This window comes from Sinohyriopsis cumingii, chromosome 1, assembly GCF_028554795.1.
Source record: "Sinohyriopsis cumingii isolate HCF-2022 chromosome 1, ASM2855479v2, whole genome shotgun sequence".
Taxonomy (NCBI): Eukaryota; Metazoa; Mollusca; class Bivalvia; order Unionida; family Unionidae; genus Sinohyriopsis; species Sinohyriopsis cumingii.
The window spans coordinates 4,269,990-4,293,503 of NC_142961.1; the positions used below are offsets into that span (position 1 = coordinate 4,269,990).

A 23,514-nucleotide genomic window follows, 5' to 3' on the forward strand; every position below is an offset into this window, starting at 1 on the left:
TACAGTGACGATTGTCAAAACAGTCTCCATACACATGGAACTAGCCTGGTGTACTTTGCCTAAGCACTGATTTTATAAATGATGATAACAAAATGTAAAGTTTCTCAGGCTAGTATTGTCCATCCCCTATGGGTAACATTTGCAGACTCAACAAATAATCCAGAATTATACCAAGCAATGTCTTTTAAATTATCATTGTTGATAAACATTTGATGCTTTGTGCAGTGACACCTGTGAATAAGTGGAAGTATTTGCAATGTCATAGTGGTATCGACATGTTATTGGAATGCAGCTAAATACAAAGTCAGACCAAAGTTCACTGTGTTCCTAAGCTCAGAATAGTATATAAATCCAAGCAATTGCCATTGACATATCCCCAAGATCAGTTAGATCTATTTTTTAAACTTCTTTTGTAAAGTATAGATATGTTGGTGCTCAGATTTGAACCATTTGTGTTTTAAACCAATTAAATATTACAAGAAGTATTTTAGTGAGAGAAAAAAACATGTCAAAAATGCCACAATTCAAGCAGGCAGTGAAGTGATAAGATTTTCAAGATGGCCACTAGGTCAGAACTAGCTGCTTATTGCTACAGTGTTTCAGTGAAAACCATGTTGATATGACTGTAGAGGGAAAGCAGCCATAAAAGAATTTTATGACAGTCATAAAAGCAGCCATTTTGGAAGTTAAATTATCAATATTTTCATCTAAGAACGACTTTATACTGCAAGAAAGAATTTTTCTTTATTTAAATGTCAGCATGGACATCCAGTCAGAAAAAAACTGCTGAGATTTTTTGAATTCTCATAGGCTACATTGGTATCATCTATGACAAACTTTATGTAGTGAGAACTGTTATAGTCAGAAAGCCTATATGTAGTGAGAACTGTTTTAGTCAGAAAGCCTACATGTAGTGAGAACTGTTTTAGTCAGAAAGTCTACATGAAGTGAGAAATGTTTTAGTCAGAAAGCCTACATGTAGTGAGAACTGTTTTTGTCAGAAAGCCTACATGTAGTGAGAATTGTTTTAGTCAGAAAGCCTACATGTAGTGAGAACTGTCAGAAAACCTTCATGCAGTGAGAACTGTTTTAGTCAGAAAGCCTACATGTAGTTGTTGTTGTTCTAGGGTTTAACGCCATTTTTCAGCACAAGATAGGCTATATATGGCAGCCAGTATAACTGGTGGAGAAAGAACCCTGGAAAACCCAGGGAAGAACCACAGACCCACGAGAAGCTACTGGCAGGCCTTCCCACGTACCCATGCTAGCTGAGCATTGGAATCGAACCCATGCAGACAGAGGTGAGATGGCAGTGATCTGGAACAGTGAGCGCTTTAGACTAATCTGCCACTTGGGGCCCCTCTACATGTAGTAAGAACTGTTAGAAAATCTACATATAGTGAGAACTGTTTTAGTCAAAAAGCCTACATGTAGTGAGAACTGTTTTAGTCAGAAAGTCTACATGTAGTGAGATCTGTTTTAGTCAGAAAGTCTACATGTAGTGAGAACTGTTTTAGTCAGAAAGCCTACATGTAGTGAGAACTGTTTTAGTCAGAAAGCCTACATGTAGTGAGAACTGTTTTAGTCAGAAAGCCTACATGTGGTGAAAACTGTTTTAGTCAGAAAACCTAGATATAGTGAGAACTGTTTTAGTCACAAAGCCTATATGCAGTGAAAACTGTTTTAGTCCTAAAACCTACATGTAGTGAGATCTGTTTTGGTCAGAAAGCCTACATGAAGTGAGAACTATTTTAGTCAGAAAGTCTATATATAGTGAGAACTGTTTTAGTCAGAAAGCCTACATGTAGCGAGAACTGTTTTAGTCAGAAAGTCTACATGTAGTGAGAACTGTTTCAGTCAGAAAGCCTACATGTAGTGAGAACTTTTTCAGTCAGAAAGCCTACATGTAGTCAGAACTGTTTGTCAGAAAGCCTACATGTTGTGAAAACTGTTTGTCAGAAAGCCTACATGTAGTGAGAATTGTTTTAGTCAGAAAGCCTACATGTAGTGAGAACTTTTTCAGTCAGAAAGCCTACATGTAGTCAGAACTGTTTGTCAGAAAGCCTACATGTAGTGAGAACTGTTTTAGTCAGAAAGCCTACATGTAGTCAGAACTGTTTGTCAGAAAGCCTACATGTAGTGAAAACTGTTTGTCAGAAAGCGTACATGTGGTGAGAACTGTTTTAGTCAGAAAGTCTACATGTAGTGAGAACTGTTGTCAGAAAGCCTACATGTAGTGAAAACTGTTTGTCAGAAAGCGTACATGTGGTGAGAACTGTTTTAGTCAGAAAGTCTACATGTAGTGAGAACTGTTGTCAGAAAGCCTACATGTAGTGAGAAATGTTTGTCAGAAAGCCTACATGTGGTGAGAACTGTATTAGTCAGAAAGCCTACATGACGTGAGAACTGAATTAGACAGAAAGCCTACATGTAGTGAGAACTGTATTAGTCAGAAAGCCTACATCCATATGACCACACTTTCGAAATGAGTAGTGATAACAAGATTTTCAAGATGACCACCACTGACCAGCATAGATATCACAAGTATTTTAGATTTTGTTTGGTCTGGTGTTTTATGGTGAAATAGCATAAAATAGGTTATTTAGTACTAGAGACAATTAACTCTACCAGACTAAGTGCTACTTTAGGTTATTTAGTACAAAGATAATTAACTCTATCAGTGCTACTTTAGGTTATTTAGTATTAGAGACAATTAGCTCTACCAGCGCTACTCTAGATTTTTTAGAACTGAGATAATTAAATCTACCAGTGCTACTCTAGGTTATTTAGTACAGAGACAATTAACTCTACCAGTGATACTCTAGGTTATTTAGTACTGAGACAATTAACTCCACCAGTGCGACTCTAGGTTATTTAGTACTGAGACAATTAATTCCACCAGTACTACTCTAGGTTATTCAGTACTGAGCCAATTAACTCAACCAGTGCTACTTTAGGTTATTTAGTACTAGAGACAATTAACTCCACCAGTGCTACTCTAGGTTATTTAGTACTGAGCCAATTAACTCTACCAGTGCAACTTTAGGTTATTAAGTACTAGAGACAATTAACTCCACCGGTGCTACTCTAGGTTATTTAGTACTGAAACAATTACCTCTACCAGTGCTACTCAAGGCTATTAAGTACTGAGACAATTAACTCCACCAGTGCTACTTTAGGTTATTTAGTACAGAGACAATTAACTCTACAAGTGTTACTCTCGGTTATATAGTACTGAGACAATTAACTCTACCAGTGCTACTTTAGGTTATCTAGTACTGAGACAATTAACTCATCCAGTGATACTCTAGGTAATTTAGTATAGAGACAATTGACTCTAACAGTGCTACTTGAGGTTATTCAGTACTGAGACAATTAACTCTACCAGTGCTACTCGAGGTTATTTAGTACAGAGACAATTACCTCTACCAGTGCTACTCAAGGTTATTCAGTACTGAGACAATTAACTCTACCAGTGCTACATTAAGTTATTTAGAACTGAGACAATTAACTCCACCAGTGTGCTACTTTAGGTTATTTAGTACTAGAGACAATTAACTCCACCTGTGCTACTCTAGGTTATTCAGTACAGAGACAATTAACTCCACCAGTGCTACTTTAGGTTATTTAGTACTAGAGACAATTAACTCCACCTGTGCTACTCTAGGTTATTTAGTACAGAGACAATGAACTCCACAAGTGCTACTCTATGTTATTTAGTACTGAGACACTTAACTCCACCAGTGCTACTTTAGGTTATTTAGTACAGAGACAATTACCTCTACCAGTGCTACTCAAGGTTATTCAGTACTGAGACAATTAACTCAACCAGTGCTACATTAGGTTATTTAGAACTGAGACAATTAACTCCACCAGTGCTACTTTAGGTTATTTAGTACTAGAGACAATTAACTCCACCTGTGCTACTCTAGGTTATTTAGTACAGAGACAATTAACTCCACCAGTGCTACTCTATATTATTTAGTACTGAGACAATTAACTCCACTAGTGCTACTTTAGGTTATTTAGTACTAGAGACAATTAACTCCACCAGTGCTACTCTAGGTTATTTAGTACTAGAGACAATTAACTCTACCAGTGCTACTCTAGTGATCCATTGCTCTGCCTTTTTACTGAGTTCCTTACTGCAACTGGTGAGGCAGACTTCCAGAAATTGATGCTGCTGCAGCCAAATTGCAACCTTTTAGCAATGATTTGTAGGTCAGTCTTTTTTCCTTATAACTGATTATATGTACCAAAACATTGCATATGTAAAACCTATAACTACCCTTTTGTCTGCAAGTTTTTTCATCCAATGACTTCCACAGAATCAATAAGAAAATCCATTAATTAAACACAGAATACTCTTGTGACACTAACATTTGTCATTATATTTTACAAACTTATATGTCAAATTTGTACACATAATTATTTACAAAAGGTTATTTAGTCATTATGTTCTACTAGTTCAGGACTTGTCACTGATGATATTTGTAGAAGTAATGTTTTACACAAAAACAAACATCACACTGAATGCACAGGTTGAAACTTCATGCTGCCATTTTCTGCAAACACTGCCCAGCCTCTCTTCCATAAATTTTACTCATGGTTGTTAGTTTCAGCTACAAATCTTTAATAAGAAGAAATCTCTTTTCTACCACCTCATCCAAAGAAATCTCTTTTTACCACCTCATCCAAAGCAATCTCTTTTTACCACCTCATCCAAAGCAAACTCTTTTTTACCCCCTCATCCAAAGCAAACTCTTTTTTACCCTCATTCAAAGCAATCTCTTTTTACCCCCTCATCCAAAGAAAACTCAGTAAGCATGTGGCTCTCTTGCGACACATCCTGATTAATATCAAGTTTGTCCTCTGAACAGTATGATTCACAATCACATGCAAAACTAATGTCAACAACTGCATTTACTAAATATCATATAGTACAATATTCAAGAAAATCTCTGTTTAGCAGCCAAAGTTAGAATATGATGTCTTTCACAACAAGAACCATCATTTGTCAAATCTATTTTGATTGGTTAATTGCCTTCCATAACACATGTCACATGAAAAACGTGATTTTGACTACCAAACCCACTGACAAGGTCCTGTTTCAATACTGATTTTCGATAACCCTGGAAAGAAAAAGATACTTTTTTTACCACCACCATACATATACACTATATACATATCCAAAGCTTTTAGTCTGGATAAGCAGTAAACAGTCCTTCTCAGGGCCCATATAAAACTATCCACAGGGCAACTGATTATCATGGAGTCAATTAAAAGGTAATGCAGTCAGAGATAAGCAACAACCATTTTGCAGATCACTTAACTGACTAAGTATGCTTTGTTTCGAACACTGCTGTGTCAGCCCATTAGGCTATGTATGCTTTGTTTCAAACACTGCTGTGTCAGCCCATTAGGCTAAGTATGCTTTGTTTCAAACACTGCTGTGTTAGCCCATTAGGCTAATTTGCATGGGTACACTAAGTGGAACAATCCAGTTCATTTGAGCTATCATAGGTACAATCACAGAGATGTGTGTTGATGAACAAAAGTTATTACACATCACTGCTTTGAATAGGCATGTTCAAGCCATGATTATTAAAGACTAATGGCAAGCTTGTTATCAGCAGGCAACGTTTCTTTGAAGTTGGATTTTACTCCATATAGAAAATGTAAAATTCAATCATTCCAATTGTCAGAATTATGTACAAGTGTGGTTCATTTTTTTAAGGCAAAATGTGGAAATGCCCTGTCATTTAAGAAAAGAAGAGCCATCTGCAAAACAAATAAAGACCAGCAAAAATAAATGTCAAAACTTTCTTAAGGACATTTTAAAAAGATCCATGCAGGTTCAGTAACTCTGGGTTGGGATGAAGCATGTGCCATCATGGTTGCTTAACACAGGAGTGAATATCTCAATTCATGGCAGTTCTGTTGCGAGAGTGATGAGTATGATCCAAGATTCTTATTTAATGAGACATTCAGATTCCTTGGATTCACCAGCTGAGGTGTTGGAGAAGTGTATACATTTGGCCATTCCAATCAGAAAGAGCTTCGGTTATCCAGGCCTTTATGATCCAAGACTCAGGAAACAAAAGTTGGGATTTTGGCAGTCCTCCTTGTTGCCAGTAGGTCCATCCTAGGGACTGGGGAAACAAAAGTTGGGATTTTGGCAGTCCTCCTTGTCGCCAGTAGGTCCATCCTAGGGACTGGGGAAACAAAAGTTGGGATTTTGGCAGTCCTCCTTGTCACCAGTAGGTCCATCCTAGGTTGATCCCATTGAGAATCTCTTTAGTGAAAATTGAGGGATGAAGAGACCATTTCATTTGTATTAGTTTCTTCCAACTTTGACTCTGTGAAGAGCTGCAGTAAGGAGAAGCACTTCTATTACTGTGAGTATTGGCCATTCGGTTTCCCACTATCCAGCACTGATGTAACTATTTTTCCTAATTCTTCCATATTTGGTAATATTCTTGAAAACTGTGTCATTGAAATTACAAAGCGTATTACCAAAACCTATAAATAGGGGTGAGATTCGTCAGTCTGGCTTCTAGTGAAGGTCCAGAGACAAAAACATACAAAAATCTCTCTATCCAATCTCAACTGTTATAATTTCTTCAAGAATAACAAAAAGGTAGACTAGTTACTACCAACACATTAAATTATTCAAAGTGTGTTAGGCCAAGTTACATGTAGTAATTCTGACCATTCAAGTGTTGTAACACTCAACACAATGATAACCACTTGCTGAGACCATTGGTCATTTTCCAATATAAACTTTGTCTCTAAGACAAGCTACTAATAATGATTATAATAATTCTCTTTCAATGTTTATTTCCCTCTACATATCAGACAAAAGGTTTCCACATGGGGCTTTGACATATCACTGTGTTGTCATCAACACAGATGTTACTATCCATCAAACTCACTGTGTTGTCATCAACACAGATGTTACTATCCCTCAAACTCACTGTGTTGTCATCAAAACAGATGTTACTATCCATCAAACTCACTGTGTTGTCATCAAAACAGATGTTACTATCCATCAAACTCACTGTGTTGTCATCAACACAGATGTTACTATCCATCAAACTCACTGTGTTGTCATCCATTTTGTATTTTTCATGTCCTTTGGATATTGAAGTAATCTACACAACACAAAGAAACACCACTGTGTCAATACAAAACAATACACTGTGTCACATCCAACAACACATTGTTGACATCCAGTTCCAGACTGTACATCCAACATATTTATCATTTAACTCTAAAACTCAAACCCAAGTCTGGTTCCAAAACTTAATTTGACTTATAAAATTGCTAACACACTGGTACATTACATGAACAGTTTTAATTATCCACTAAATTCTATTTCTGTGCAAAGATTAATTCTGAAATTAACTGAACTAGAGATTATGTGAATCATGACTAACTGAACAGTAAGGGAGATTTTCACCTGCTATTTAACACTACTATCTTAGTTGTCATTTCAACATGCTTTGATTATTACATCTTTTATATACATCATTCTACACATCTTCAAATGTCATATTTTGCCATTTTGAACATTAAAATATGTGTGAGAAAACACATACAAACCTGGCAGCAATAAACTGTGTTGAATATTCATTTGTGTGCTAGTATAATCTGAATAAGAACTTTTGTGGTGAAAGCATCCTTCATTGGCACTACTGTACAAAACCCTGGAGAGATCAACAAAATGAAAAAGGTCTGAGCAGTCCATCTATTCCATTTTATTTGGCCTTGATCCCACCACATTAAAATAAATCAACTGTGGCAGATAGCAGTGATTGTTTACAAGTGGATTTATCAGTCACTGCAGATGCAGATGTATGCAGCAGATAAACAGCAAAACCTGTTAATAACAGCCACCAATGGGAAAAGACAAAACTGATCTTTGTAAACAACTGACTCTGTATACAGGTTCACCTTTCAAAATTCATCATGAACATACAGAATGCTCTAAATATCATCATTATTACTGTTATTACCTTATGAAGATTGTTTATGTGAATCATATCATAAAATACGTTTTTCTCTCCCAAATTGTTTTCACACAATATTACTGTATCCAGCTTGCTTTAGTCCATCCTACAAATTAAATCATCATGGACTTAATACAATAACCAAACATAGTACACAATGACAAAATTTTGTCCTGATAAACTGAAATCAGTACCTGCACGGAATAAACATCACTCTTTAACCAAGCTCTTTCATGGAAGATATCCTTGATACTGAAAAGTACAAAGGAAACAAGATTTAGCATTTTACTGATAACTGAAGGGACTATTTTAGTATATATAATATAGGCATAACAGGAAAAAGTTGAGAAATACTGTAACAATACAACCTTTTTTTATAAACTACTTGAAGGCATCAAATACAAAAGTTCCTGGGATTGGATACTAGGCAAAAGAACTGTAATAGAAAACTGATGAATGTGTGGATGGATGTGTGTCTTTAATTACTGGTTATAACAGTACATAACATAACCAAAATGTGCCATCTAGGCAAAACTATTCAAGGGTTTTTGATTAATACTGCAAACACATGTTAATGAGGCAAAATGTACATTGAGATGTATCATTCACTATTATCTTACTTCAGGCTGTGTTACAGCAAGGTTTGAAAAAAAAGATGCTAATGGTCATTTGAAACAATGGACCAATTGTGCAATCATACTGGGACCTTGACTCCAGGTTAAAAGGGTTAGTAAACCTGTTGTCGAATGAACTGTCTTATAAATAATCAATTGGCAATTCAGATGTACATAAATAGCAAATTTCATAAATTGACTGGAATGACTCTCAAAATACAACAATACTGATATTCAAGTATAAATAACCTCTCGTCATTTCCTTGCACTTTGTGTAAATGTTAAGGTGAGAGATGTAGAAATGATTTTAAATTTGATGCTTATAAGGCATCCACCACCACCCACCCCTTTGCATGTGATTCTTCTGGTAGTAGGACCAATATACTGTTTTAATGGCCACCTTCCAAATATACTGGGTTTATTTTAGATGAAATTAAAAAACTTTTGAAAATCACATTTTTTTGGTACAATTTCTTACAATAAAATATAATCTTTTACACAGTCTATCCACAGAAACCAGTCTACTTGGAACCAAAACTGTTCCACCAATGCAATAACTGGTGCCATAATACACACAGGGTGGAATATTTGTTGAAATATTGTAAGTATTACAGGGATCAAAGGTGGTTTATGATGGAATGTAACTCTTTGATTAAAACTCAGGTGAGACAAAAAGGAAAGGAATAGAAAATTATTTGGGCGAGAAAGTATTTTGATATTTCCCTTCAATAACTTTTTTTCCTTTCAAATTCAATATTTAAGGGCAGCTCTAAGCTTTCTTTGATCAATTTATATGAAAACCATTTTTTTAATAGTAAAATGTGTTTCTTCAAAAATACTTACCCAATCACAATACCTTAGAAGAACTACAGCTTGCCAGTCCAGCCCTTCCAGATACTACTTTTAGTGCTATGGAGTTAAAAGTGTTCTGGCGAACCCATTGGTAGTCAGAAAGAGTGATATTCCCTTACAAGTAAGACTTGGCGGCAAGGCATAATGATATGTTAGTTATTACTAGAGTGGAAGGCACGCTCACTATGGATGTAACTGCGGGGAGGCTGTATGTGTATTATGACTGGGTATGTATTTTCGAAGAAATGTATTTTACTATAAAAAAAGTTGGTTTCTTCTTTGAATACTTTACCCAATCATAATACCTTAGGGGAATAAGTAAGAGGTGGAGGGAGGTACATCCTCTTACCCCCCCCCCCCCCGAGATAAAATCTCTGATCCCCTAAGGTATGAGAGACAGCATATAATTATCACTGACTGTTACAATATCTGACTCATTAATTATCATTGACATTTGCAATAATCTGACTCATGTTACATGATGACAACTATACATGTGGCAAAAATGGCACTTTATGATTTGTTTTAAGTGCTCTTAAAATGCATAAAATGTAAATCATTAAAAATTCTATTAATTTAGAAGCCAATCTACTGATCAAATTTTTGCAATCAACTTATTTGATATCCAGGTTCTGTTATATGCATGGCCCATCCCTTCCTCCTTTATACCAACAGAATATTAAATTGAAATTTGAGAAAAATGTTTTAAGACTCAGCAACTCACCTAACTCCCAAATCTGCTATGAACCTTGTAAGATCTGCAATTCCTCCTGGTCTGTCACTGACTGTGACGATAAAGCGTACCAATCTACCATCAACTGCCAGCCCTCGCTCAATGACCCTTCCCAGAGCCGTTGTATCAATATTACCTCCACAGAGAGCTATCACAACCCTAAAAGTACAGGAGATATATATAGTGATGTACTAGGGTTTTAAATCTGTAGTGATGTATTAGGGTTTCAAGTCAATAGTGATGTATTAGGGTTTCAAATCCACAGTGATGTATTAGGGTTTTAAATCCATAGTAATGTATTATGGTTTCATGTCCACAGTGATGTATTAGGGTTTCAAGTGCATAGTGATGTACTAGGGTTTCAAGTCAATAGGGATGTATTAGGGTTTCAAATCCATAGTGATTTATCAGGGTTTCATGTCCACAGTGATGTATTAGGGTTTCATGTCCACAGTGATGTATTAGGGTTTCAAGTCAATAATGATGTATTAGGGTTTTAAATCCATAGTGATGTATTAGGGTTTCATGTCCACAGTGATGTATTAAGGTTTCATGTCTATAGTGATGAATAGCTATACAATAAGGGTCCAACTGTTTAATTCTTGTTGCTACACCAATTTTTGACCCTGTCATGATTGATGATTGTTGACTCCCAAAGGCAAAATCCTTCTCCAAAGAAATGTCCCTACAAATTGGGATAACACATCAAACAAAAAAAACAAGACCTCTGCTCTTGCATACACCTCCTTCACTTCAAGGCTGCCAAGGTTACCAAGAAACAATGTTTATGTATGTGAAATGTACCTGACAGGTTTGCCATAAATAAAATTTTTCTTCATATATGTAGAGTGTGACTCCGCTATAGCACACTGTTATAACATGAATTCAGATATAACATGGTCGTGATGTGGCTCCCGAAATTTCACATACATGTATTTTTCTTGTAGACAAAAAAAAATTCTTTCTTAAAAGTATTAAAAAAACATAAAATGTTTATTATCATTTTGGGTAAGAGATAATGTATGAATCATACAAGATGATAGTGGCATGGCTTCTGAAATTTTATTTGTATTTGTCTCGTACAAAAAAGTAGTTATTTCTTCTTAAAAGTACGAAAAATAACACATAAAAAGTTTATTCTCTGATTGCGTAGGGCTTTGCCAGTGTTGCAAACTTGGATTTTTTTCCTTACTGGCAGCAAAATATACCATCTGGCCATTATTTTGTTTATTGGCGACATTGTTGGCTGTTTAAACTTGTAGATACAACCATTGGTTTGGAGTGGAGAAATTCTGAGGCCCCATGAAAGGAAGCCACAAACTGGATATAAAATGCACTGAAATTTATCTATTGTTACATAAACAATTTCTTGTCCATATTGACAAACCATCTAAACAGTGCATTGTTATATCGTAATCTGCTTACCTTGACATCTAGCACGAGTACTGTATGTTGTGAGACATCTGCTTTTTTCTTGTTGACATTTCTGGTAACACATTAACTGGACAAGGCATTAACTTGTAATCTATCTTTCATCAGATTTTCAGCCGCTTGCTAGTAATTTTTATATTTACAAAGACTGACATTTGTATGTGGATGGTAAGTAAAATTATTTTTTCACTCAGAATTAAATCCTTCAGAACATTCACATTTTCTGTAATAATCCCTGTCATCAGACCAGAACACCTGTGTCTCCATTGTCCATTGACCCTTTGTTAAATTTCTGATGCATGTGTGGAGGACAGCATCATGCTGCTAACACAAATGTATAAAAAAATAATCTTACTGGTTTATTCAATAGGCAGGGAGGAACAGTAACTAGAATAGTCCAAATGACGGCCAATTCCTTTTTAAAAATGTACCAAGATAAAATATGTTGCTGAAATTTCAAAGGAAACATTACCTTTGAAACAATAACCATTATGAAAATGTACTCAGCAAATGGGAAAAAAATCAGTGTCTGTGCCGTGAAAGTTTCCTTTTTGCTGGGAAAAAGTTTATACTTACACATGCTACCAATGGGGGCTTAAAATGCAAACTAACTTTTACTGACTTGGGACGTACTGAAAAGTAAATGTGCTTTGTCATTCATTACATGATTGCTATCTTTTTCCACTGAATTCAGACCACTATGACCTGTAACAAAATTACTGAACATTTTAAATATATGTGTGGTGTGTGCATATTTTCAATGGAATCACTTGTATTGTGGATTCAGTGTATATGATAAGGTTCGCAGGTGAGTATACAGTGTTGATACTCTATTCATGCTATACATTAGACATGTATATATAAACAGGATTCATGTATATGTACCAGTTCATGGTTCTCTAAAGAAAGTAAACTATTATATATGCCTTCTTTTTCACTAAAGGTGTATTTCTCATTTAATAAGCATCAATTTAAGATGGTAACTGTGCCAATGAAGCATATATTGTACCACCTGCATTTATTACCTACCACCGTGCAATTTATGGGGCTACATGCATCATTTTCTTCAACTATCTGACCTGGTTGCTTATAACATGGTTCGGTCTATAACACAGTCAGGTTCTTTGGCCCCCAACTACTGTGTTATAGAGGGGTCACACTGCATGTTCTTTCATCTATCATTGTTGTCAGAAATTCCCTTTTTTGACATTTTTTTGTCTATCAACCTGTATAATCTCAGTGAAGACATGTATAAATTCTTCTCCAGAGCTCTGGGGCATTGTTACCAACCTGAAGAGATGAAAATTCATCACATCCATTTAATTGCTACAATTTGAACAGAGAAGGGTATACTGAAATGGGAACAAGGCAGCATAATAAGCTGTCATCATTTTTCAGGCTATTTCTTTGAACACTGGAGGCAGTGGCTTTGAAATTAGACCCAAGTAAATAAGCCCTTAAGCTCTGCATATCACTGATGATTCAGTGTGTCACATAACAGCTGACATCCTAAAATTCAAATATCCAACTTCCTAAACAAAAGGGTTATTTTTACCACAACTTTTGCAAATATCACACAATATACCTCCAGTCTTGGCATCAAGTTGTAACCATTTTTGTACTCTGACAGCCAAGAATTCAGAAACTTAGATTCATATTTTGGTTTCTTTTGTGACAGTTCATCTAACCTGGCATCTTATGTTTTGGAATTATTGTCCTCCATTTCATGAAAAATTAAATCATTAACGTTTTCATTCTCCTATTCACTTTCTATATTCCCTCCATCAATGATTTAAGTTCAATTTCCATATTTCTGTGTTAAGTTCAATTTCCATAGTCCATATTCCATATTCAACTCAAAGTTGAAAACAGTCATTTTAAGTCCTGCCAAGCTTTATTTCAGAAAATGGACTAAAACTGGTGCATGTGCAAAGGGCATCTACTCCAGAATCTTCCATCTAGGCCATGTGTGATTCTGTTGTAAATATTTAATGGGATTCCCAAGTATTACACTACTCATGCCAACCTCTACAGCTGTCTCAGATACTGGGGTTCTTCCAAAGTATTACACTACTCATGCCAACCTCTACAGCCTCAAGTACTGGGAGTTCTTCCCAAGTATTACACTACTCATGCCAACCTCTACAGCCTCAAAATAATGGGAGTTCTTCCAAAGTATTACAAATGTTTAGAAGATCTTACAAGAGAAATATTTTAACTAAAATTTATCAAATGAGTTCAATGATTACCATATACTGTAAGCTAAGAAGGAACAAAATGACTGAAAGAATAAAAAAGATGGATATCCTGTACTTCAATCGTTAACTTTGTACCATCCAAGAACTGAAACTTATGTGGAGAAATCCCACCTCCAATTTGAAGAAAAAAAAAAGGGGGGGGGGGCCTAAAGATAGAATGGATTTAGGACTTGCAAATGTTACGCATGATATTGTTCATTTGATAGATATGAGTGTGTATCCTGTAACAGACTTTACTTTGGTGAGATCTTTATACAATAAGAGATAACAGACTAAAAAAATACCATGTTGTGTTTATGCAAAAAATTAACCAGAGGTAGTGGCCAGCTCACTTTTTGCCCTCCAGCTCTGGAAGCAGACCCTCCACAACAGCAGCCAGTCCTGCAGCCCCAGCTCCCTCCACTACGGCTTTCTCCAGTTCTATCAGCCTCAGGATGGACAGAGCAATACTCTCCTCTCTGAAAATATATATAGCCAATTCAATTCTTTATCTTACAGCTCTCTAGATGAACACACAAGGTCAAGTAGGTCTGGGTGTCAAATTTGTTCACCATTTTCCTGAAAATCCCATGTAAATGTCACTATATTCTTTCAAGAGGCATAGTGATAATGATTTTTATTAGATGATCACTGTGGCTGCCATGTTGGAGGTGAGATCAGCACCATTGTCACCAAGGACCTACTACATACTGCCCTTTGTGAAAAGCCCATGCTGATACAACCATCCATTTTTTAGGCTATATCAGTGTCATTTTTAACCATGGACCAACTAAATATTGCAAGAAGTGTTTAATCAAAACTACCTGTCAATATGACATCCCATCATAAGATTTTCATGAATGTGGTAGTCAAATTCAGAGGTCCCATCTGCATCATTTTCATGACTGTGGTAGCCATATTGAGAGGTCACATCTGCTTCATTTTCATGACAACGGTAGCCATATTGAGAGGTCACACCTGCATCATTTTCATGCAGTACTAATTGCATAACATAAGCAAATATGCCAACCCATAAGTATGTCTATGAGGAAGCCCTGAAATGATTTTCAGAATTTAGCCAGCCCAGCTGGAATGGAGAGTACATTCATTAATAACAACTGTCAATAGTTAACATATCCCCCAACTTTCCACTCATGTATAGGATCCACAGTTCTTATTATATGGAAGAACTGTGAACCAGTCTAGAAATGGGTGAACAAATAATAGAGTATATACAGGTTTGGTGGTCCATAGATGGTTAATAATGACAAGTAAAATTTTAGTAAAAATATCTTTTGAGAGCTTATCCTATCTGTAATTTAAAAAAGAAAATAGACAAAATTCTACTGAATCATGCAATATTAGTATTTTTACAGATTTTACTTAGGAGCACTCAATATTGAAAGTAGCACCTCATTCATTTGGTGCAGAGTGGATAACATGTTTCATGCACTGTAAATGAAAAAATGTTGTGGCTCACATGGTGTTCACTCCTAAGCTTGCACCAAGGATAGTTGTGCATGGAGACATGGAAGTCTGATCATCAGCACCCAGACATTTGAAGTTACTGAATTTTGAATATGATGGTGTTTCTATATGTTTACTATGGGAGTTGAATTAGTACCAATGAGTCCTACAGACTCACACTGAAAATACCCTATCCCAGCATTCCTCCTTATAACAGGTCTTATGGGGCAGCAATTTATATACAACGTATGCTTCACATTGTTTCCATGGTACATTAAAAACACTGAATGTGGAAAATTCAAGCATCAAAAGACATCTCTACACAACATTTCTGACATGTATATTTGAAATATCTTGAAAAGCTTGAGAGTTCTGCACCAGAAACAAAAATGTTTATGGAGACAGTCAAACAAACACGTAGATGAATGTAGTAATAGATATACCCACAAGATATCTAAAACATTTTTCAAGTTATGTTCTTGGAATGTAAGTGTGAAAGATGGATTGATGGAGAAACAGGCAAATGGATAAAAATGTAACTAATATTTAAACTCAGGAACAAAGAATAGACCTAATCAATTTCACACACACAAACACACACCCCTTAAATGGTTTTGGTATTGGACACTGAAAATGTGCCATGGATGATGGATGGACAGACAGAAAAATGGACAAAAACAATTTGTTCATTGGAATAAAATTAAGTACGAAGTTTGGTCAAACATCAGTGCATATGTACATATCACAGTCTTCATAATGATAGACAAAACTGCATGTAAAAACTTGAACCTAAGGTCAATTAAAGCATGATTTTCAAACTCTTCATAGAAGTACAGATATGTTGGTGGTCAGTTCTGCATCATTTACATCCATTACCAATTACATACTGCAAGATGTGTTTTAGTAAAAACCCATGTCAATGCCATCATTTACATCCATTCCTGATTTCATGCTGCAAGATGTGTTGTAGTAAAAACCCATGTCAATGCCATCATTTACATCCATTCCTGATTACATACTGCAAGATGTGTTTCAGTAAAAACCCATGTCACTGCCATCATTTACATACATTCCTGATTTCATGCTGCAAGATGTGTTTTAGTAAACACCCATGTCAATGCCATCATTTACATCCATTCCTGATTTCATGCTGCAAGATGTGTTTTAGTAAACACCCATGTCACTGCCATCATTTACATCCATTCCTGATTTCATGCTGCAAGATGTGTTTTAGTAAAAACCCATGTCACTGCCATCATTTACATCCATTCCTGATTACATACTGCAAGATGTGTTTTAGTAAAAACCCATGTCAATGCCATCATTTACATCCATTCCTGATTTCATGCTGCAAGATGTGTTTTAGTAAAAGCCCATGTCAATGCCATCATTTACATCCATTCCTGATTTCATGCTGCAAGATGTGTTTTAGTAAACACCCATGGCAATGCCATCATTTACATCCATTCCTGATTACATACTGCAAGATGTGTTTTAGTAAAAACCCATGTCAATGCATCATTTACATCCATTACCAATTACATACTGCAAGATGTGTTTTAGTAAAAACCCATGTCAATGCCATCATTTACATCCATTACCAATTACATACTGCAAGATGTGTTTTAGTAAAAACCCATGTCAATGCCATCATTTACATCCATTACCAATTACATACTGCAAGATGTGTTTTAGTAAAAGCCCATGTCAATGCCATCATTTACATCCACTAACAATTACAAACTGCAAGATGTGTTTTAGTAAACACCCATGTCAATGCCATCATTTACATCCACTAACAATTACAAACTGCAAGATGTGTTTTAGTAAACACCCATGTCAATGCCATCATTTACATCCACTAACAATTACATACTGCAAGATGTGTTTTAGTAAACACCCATGTCACTGCCATCATTTACATCCATTCCTGATTTCATGCTGCAAGGTGTATTTTAGTAAAAACCCATGTCACTGCCATCATTTACATCCATTTCTGATTTCATGCTGCAAGATGTGTTTTAGTAAAAACCCATATCAATACCATCATTTACATCCATTACCAATTACATACTGCAAGATGTGTTTTAGTAAAAACCCATCTCACTGCCATCATTTACATCCATTTCTGATTTCATGCTGCAAGATGTGTTTTAGTAAACACCCATGTCACTGCCATCATTTACATCCGTTACCAATTACATACTGCAAGATGTGTTTTAGTAAAAACCCATATCAATACCATCATTTACATCCATTACCAATTACATACTGCAAGATGTGTTTTAGTAAAAACCCATGTCAATGCCATCATTTACATCCATTCCTGATTACATACTGCAAGATGTGTTTTAGTAAACACCCATGTCACTGCCATCATTTACATCCATTCCTGATTTCATGCTGCAAGATGTGTTTTAGTAAAAACCCATGTCACTGCCATCATTTACATCCATTTCTGATTTCATGCTGCAAGATGTGTTTTAGTAAAAACCCATATCAATACCATCCATTACCAATTACATACTGCAAGATGTGTTTTAGTAAAAACCCATGTCACTGCCATCATTTACATCCATTTCTGATTTCATGCTGCAAGATGTGTTTTAGTAAACACCCATGTCACTGCCATCATTTACATCCGTTACCAATTACATACTGCAAGATGTGTTTTAGTAAAAACCCATATCAATACCATCATTTACATCCATTACCAATTACATACTGCAAGATGTGTTTTAGTAAAAACCCATGTCACTGCCATCATTTACATCCATTCCTGATTACATACTGCAAGATGTGTTTTAGTAAAAACCCATGTCAATGCCATCATTTACATCCATTACCAATTACATACTGCAAGATGTGTTTTAGTAAAAACCCATGTCACTGCCATCATTTACATCCATTTCTGATTTCATGCTGCAAGATGTGTTTTAGTAAACACCCATGTCACTGCCATCATTTACATCCGTTACAAATTACATACTGCAAGATGTGTTTTAGTAAAAACCCATATCAATACCATCATTTACATCCATTACCAATTACATACTGCAAGATGTGTTTTAGTAAAAACCCATGTCACTGCCATCATTTACATCCATTCCTGATTACATACTGCAAGATGTGTTTTAGTAAACACCCATGTCAATGCCATCATTTACATCCATTCCTGATTTCATGCTGCAAGATGTGTTTTAGTAAAAACCCATGTCACTGCCATCATTTACATCCATTCCTGATTTCATGCTGCAAGATGTGTTTTAGTAAAAACCCATGTCACTGCCATCATTTACATCCATTTCTGATTTCATGCTGCAAGATGTGTTTTAGTACACACCCATGTCACTGCCATCATTTACATCCATTCCTGATTTCATGCTGCAAGATGTGTTTTAGTAAAAACCCATGTCAATGCCATCATTTACATCCATTACCAATTACATACTGCAAGATGTGTTTTAGTAAAAACCCATGTCACTGCCATCATTTACATCCATTCCTGATTACATACTGCAAGATGTGTTTTAGTAAAAACCCATGTCAATGCCATCATTTACATCCATTCCTGATTTCATGCTGCAAGATGTGTTTTAGTAAACACCCATGTCACTGCCATCATTTACATCCATTCCTGATTTCATGCTGCAAGATGTGTTTTAGTAAAAACCCATGTCAATGCCATCATTTACATCCATTACCAATTACATACTGCAAGATGTGTTTTAGTAAAAACCCATGTCAATGCCATCATTTACATCCATTCCTGATTTCATGCTGCAAGATGTGTTTTAGTAAAAACCCATGTCAATGCCATCATTTACATCCATTCCTGATTTCATGCTGCAAGATGTGTTTTAGTAAAAACCCATGTCACTGCCATCATTAACATCCATTTCTGATTTCATGCTGCAAGATGTGTTTTAGTAAAAACCCATGTCACTGGAATCATTTACATCCGTTACCAATTACATACTGCAAGATGTGTTTTAGTAAAAGCCCATGTCAATACCATCATTTACATCCATTACCAATTACATACTGCAAGATGTGTTTTTAGTAAAAACCCATGTCAATGCCATTTCTGATTTCATGCTGCAAGATGTGTTTTAGTAAAAACCCATGTCACTGCCATCATTTACATCCGTTACCAATTACATACTGCAAGATGTGTTTTAGTAAAAACCCATGTCACTGCCATCATTAACATCCATTTCTGATTTCATGCTGCAAGATGTGTTTTAGTAAAAACCCATGTCACTGCCATCATTTACATCCGTTACCAAATACATACTGCAAGATGTGTTTTAGTAAACACCCATGTCAATGCCATCATTTACATCCATTCCTGATTTCATGCTGCAAGATGTGTTTTAGTAAAAACCCATGTCACTGCCATCATTTACATCCATTCCTGATTTCATGCTGCAAGATGTGTTTTAGTAAAAACCCATGTCACTGCCATCATTTACATCCATTTCTGATTTCATGCTGCAAGATGTGTTTTAGTAAACACCCATGTCACTGCCATCATTTACATCCATTCCTGATTTCATGCTGCAAGATGTGTTTTAGTAAAAACCCATGTCAATGCCATCATTTACATCCATTACCAATTACATACTGCAAGATGTGTTTTAGTAAAAACCCATGTCACTGCCATCATTTACATCCATTCCTGATTACATACTGCAAGATGTGTTTTAGTAAAAACCCATGTCAATGCCATCATTTACATCCATTCCTGATTTCATGCTGCAAGATGTGTTTTAGTAAAAACCCATGTCAATGCCATCATTTACATCCATTACCAATTACATACTGCAAGATGTGTTTTAGTAAAAACCCATGTCAATGCCATCATTTACATCCATTCCTGATTTCATGCTGCAAGATGTGTTTTAGTAAAAACCCATGTCAATGCCATCATTTACATCCATTCCTGATTTCATGCTGCAAGATGTGTTTTAGTAAAAACCCATGTCACTGCCATCATTTACATCCATTTCTGATTTCATGCTGCAAGATGTGTTTTAGTAAAAACCCATGTCACTGCCATCATTTACATCCGTTACCAATTACATACTGCAAGATGTGTTTTAGTAAAAGCCCATGTCAATACCATCATTTACATCCATTACCAATTACATACTGCAAGATGTGTTTTAGTAAAAACCCATGTCACTGCCATCATTAACATCCATTTCTGATTTCATGCTGCAAGATGTGTTTTAGTAAAAACCCATGTCACTGCCATCATTTACATCCGTTACCAATTACATACTGCAAGATGTGTTTTAGTAAAAGCCCATGTCAATACCATCATTTACATCCATTACCAATTACATACTGCAAGATGTGTTTTAGTAAAAACCCATGTCAATGCCATCATTTACATCCATTCCTGATTTCATGCTGCAAGATGTGTTTTAGTAAAAACCCATGTCACTGCCATCATTAACATCCATTTCTGATTTCATGCTGCAAGATGTGTTTTAGTAAAAACCCATGTCAATGCCATCATTTACATCCATTACCAATTACATACTGCAAGATGTGTTTTAGTAAAAACCCATGTCACTGCCATCATTTACATCCATTCCTGATTACATACTGCAAGATGTGTTTTAGTAAAAACCCATGTCAATGCCATCATTTACATCCATTACCAATTACATACTGCAAGATGTGTTTTAGTAAAAACCCATGTCACTGCCATCATTTACATCCATTCCTGATTACATACTGCAAGATGTGTTTTAGTAAAAACCCATGTCAATGCCATCATTTACATCCATTCCTGATTTCATGCTGCAAGATGTGTTTTAGTAAAAACCCATGTCAATGCCATCATTTACATCCATTCCTGATTTCACGCTGCAAGATGTGTTTTAGTAAAAACCCATGTCAATGCCATCATTTACATCCATTACCAATTACATACTGCAAGATGTGTTTTAGTAAAAGCCCATGTCAATGCCATCATTTACATCCACTAACAATTACAAACTGCAAGATGTGTTTTAGTAAACACCCATGTCAATGCCATCATTTACATCCACTAACAATTACAAACTGCAAGATGTGTTTTAGTAAACACCCATGTCAATGCCATCATTTACATCCACTAACAATTACATACTGCAAGATGTGTTTTAGTAAACACCCATGTCACTGCCATCATTTACATCCATTCCTGATTTCATGCTGCAAGATGTGTTTTAGTAAAAACCCATGTCACTGCCATCATTTACATCCATTTCTGATTTCATGCTGCAAGATGTGTTTTAGTAAAAACCCATATCAATACCATCATTTACATCCATTACCAATTACATACTGCAAGATGTGTTTTAGTAAAAACCCATGTCACTGCCATCATTTACATCCATTTCTGATTTCATGCTGCAAGATGTGTTTTAGTAAACACCCACGTCAATGCCATCATTTACATCCATTCCTGATTTCATGCTGCAAGATGTGTTTTAGTAAAAACCCATGTCAATGCCATCATTTACATCCATTACCAATTACATACTGCAAGATGTGTTTTAGTAAAAACCCATGTCACTGCCATCATTTACATCCATTCCTGATTACATACTGCAAGATGTGTTTTAGTAAAAACCCATGTCAATGCCATCATTTACATCCATTCCTGATTTCATGCTGCAAGATGTGTTTTAGTAAAAACCCATGTCAATGCCATCATTTACATCCATTTCTGATTTCATGCTGCAAGATGTGTTTTAGTAAAAACCCATGTCAATGCCATCATTTACATCCATTCCTGATTTCATGCTGCAAGATGTGTTTTAGTAAAAACCCATGTCAATGCCATCATTTACATCCATTCCTGATTTCATGCTGCAAGATGTGTTTTAGTAAAAACCCATGTCACTGCCATCATTAACATCCATTTCTGATTTCATGCTGCAAGATGTGTTTTAGTAAACACCCATGTCACTGCCATCATTTACATACATTACCAATTACATACTGCAAGATGTGTTTTAGTAAAAGCCCATGTCAATACCATCATTTACATCCACTAACAATTACATACTGCAAGATGTGTTTTAGTAAACACCCATGTCACTGCCATCATTTACATCCATTCCTGATTTCATGCTGCAAGATGTGTTTTAGTAAAAACCCATGTCACTGCCATCATTTACATCCATTTCTGATTTCATGCTGCAAGATGTGTTTTAGTAAAAACCCATATCAATACCATCATTTACATCCATTACCAATTACATACTGCAAGATGTGTTTTAGTAAAAACCCATGTCACTGCCATCATTTACATCCATTTCTGATTTCATGCTGCAAGATGTGTTTTAGTAAACACCCATGTCACTGCCATCATTTACATCCATTCCTGATTTCATGCTGCAAGATGTGTTTTAGTAAAAACCCATGTCAATGCCATCATTTACATCCATTACCAATTACATACTGCAAGATGTGTTTTAGTAAAAACCCATGTCACTGCCATCATTTACATCCATTCCTGATTACATACTGCAAGATGTGTTTTAGTAAAAACCCATGTCAATGCCATCATTTACATCCATTCCTGATTTCATGCTGCAAGATGTGTTTTAGTAAAAGCCCATGTCAATACCATCATTTACATCCATTCCTGATTTCATGCTGCAAGATGTGTTTTAGTAAAAACCCATGTCAATGCCATCATTTACATCCATTCCTGATTTCATGCTGCAAGATGTGTTTTAGTAAAAACCCATGTCAATGCCATCATTTACATCCATTACCAATTACATACTGCAAGATGTGTTTTAGTAAAAACCCATGTCAATGCCATCATTTACATCCATTACCAATGACATACTGCAAGATGTGTTTTAGTAAAAGCCCATGTCAATGCCATCATTTACATCCACTAACAATTACAAACTGCAAGATGTGTTTTAGTAAACACCCATGTCAATGCCATCATTTACATCCACTAACAATTACAAACTGCAAGATGTGTTTTAGTAAACACCCATGTCAATGCCATCATTTACATCCACTAACAATTACATACTGCAAGATGTGTTTTAGTAAACACCCATGTCACTGCCATCATTTACATCCATTCCTGATTTCATGCTGCAAGATGTGTTTTAGTAAAAACCCATGTCACTGCCATCATT

General features: G+C 35.8%; 1 protein-coding gene across 2 annotated transcripts in view; it reads right to left on the minus strand.

Moving 5' to 3' along the window:
• The window catches only part of LOC149806332 (uncharacterized), a 79,756-nt gene that overhangs the window by 12,663 nt on the left and 43,579 nt on the right, over positions 1-23,514 (minus strand). For both annotated transcript variants that reach the window (XM_089951691.1, XM_089951682.1), the window contains exons 10-12: positions 14,233-14,358; positions 10,203-10,370; positions 8,207-8,264 (exon numbers count right to left, since the gene is read on the minus strand). In XM_089951691.1, the coding sequence (XP_089807817.1) occupies positions 8,207-8,264; positions 10,203-10,370; positions 14,233-14,358 (352 nt within the window). The remainder of the gene's footprint in view (positions 1-8,206; positions 8,265-10,202; positions 10,371-14,232; positions 14,359-23,514) is intronic.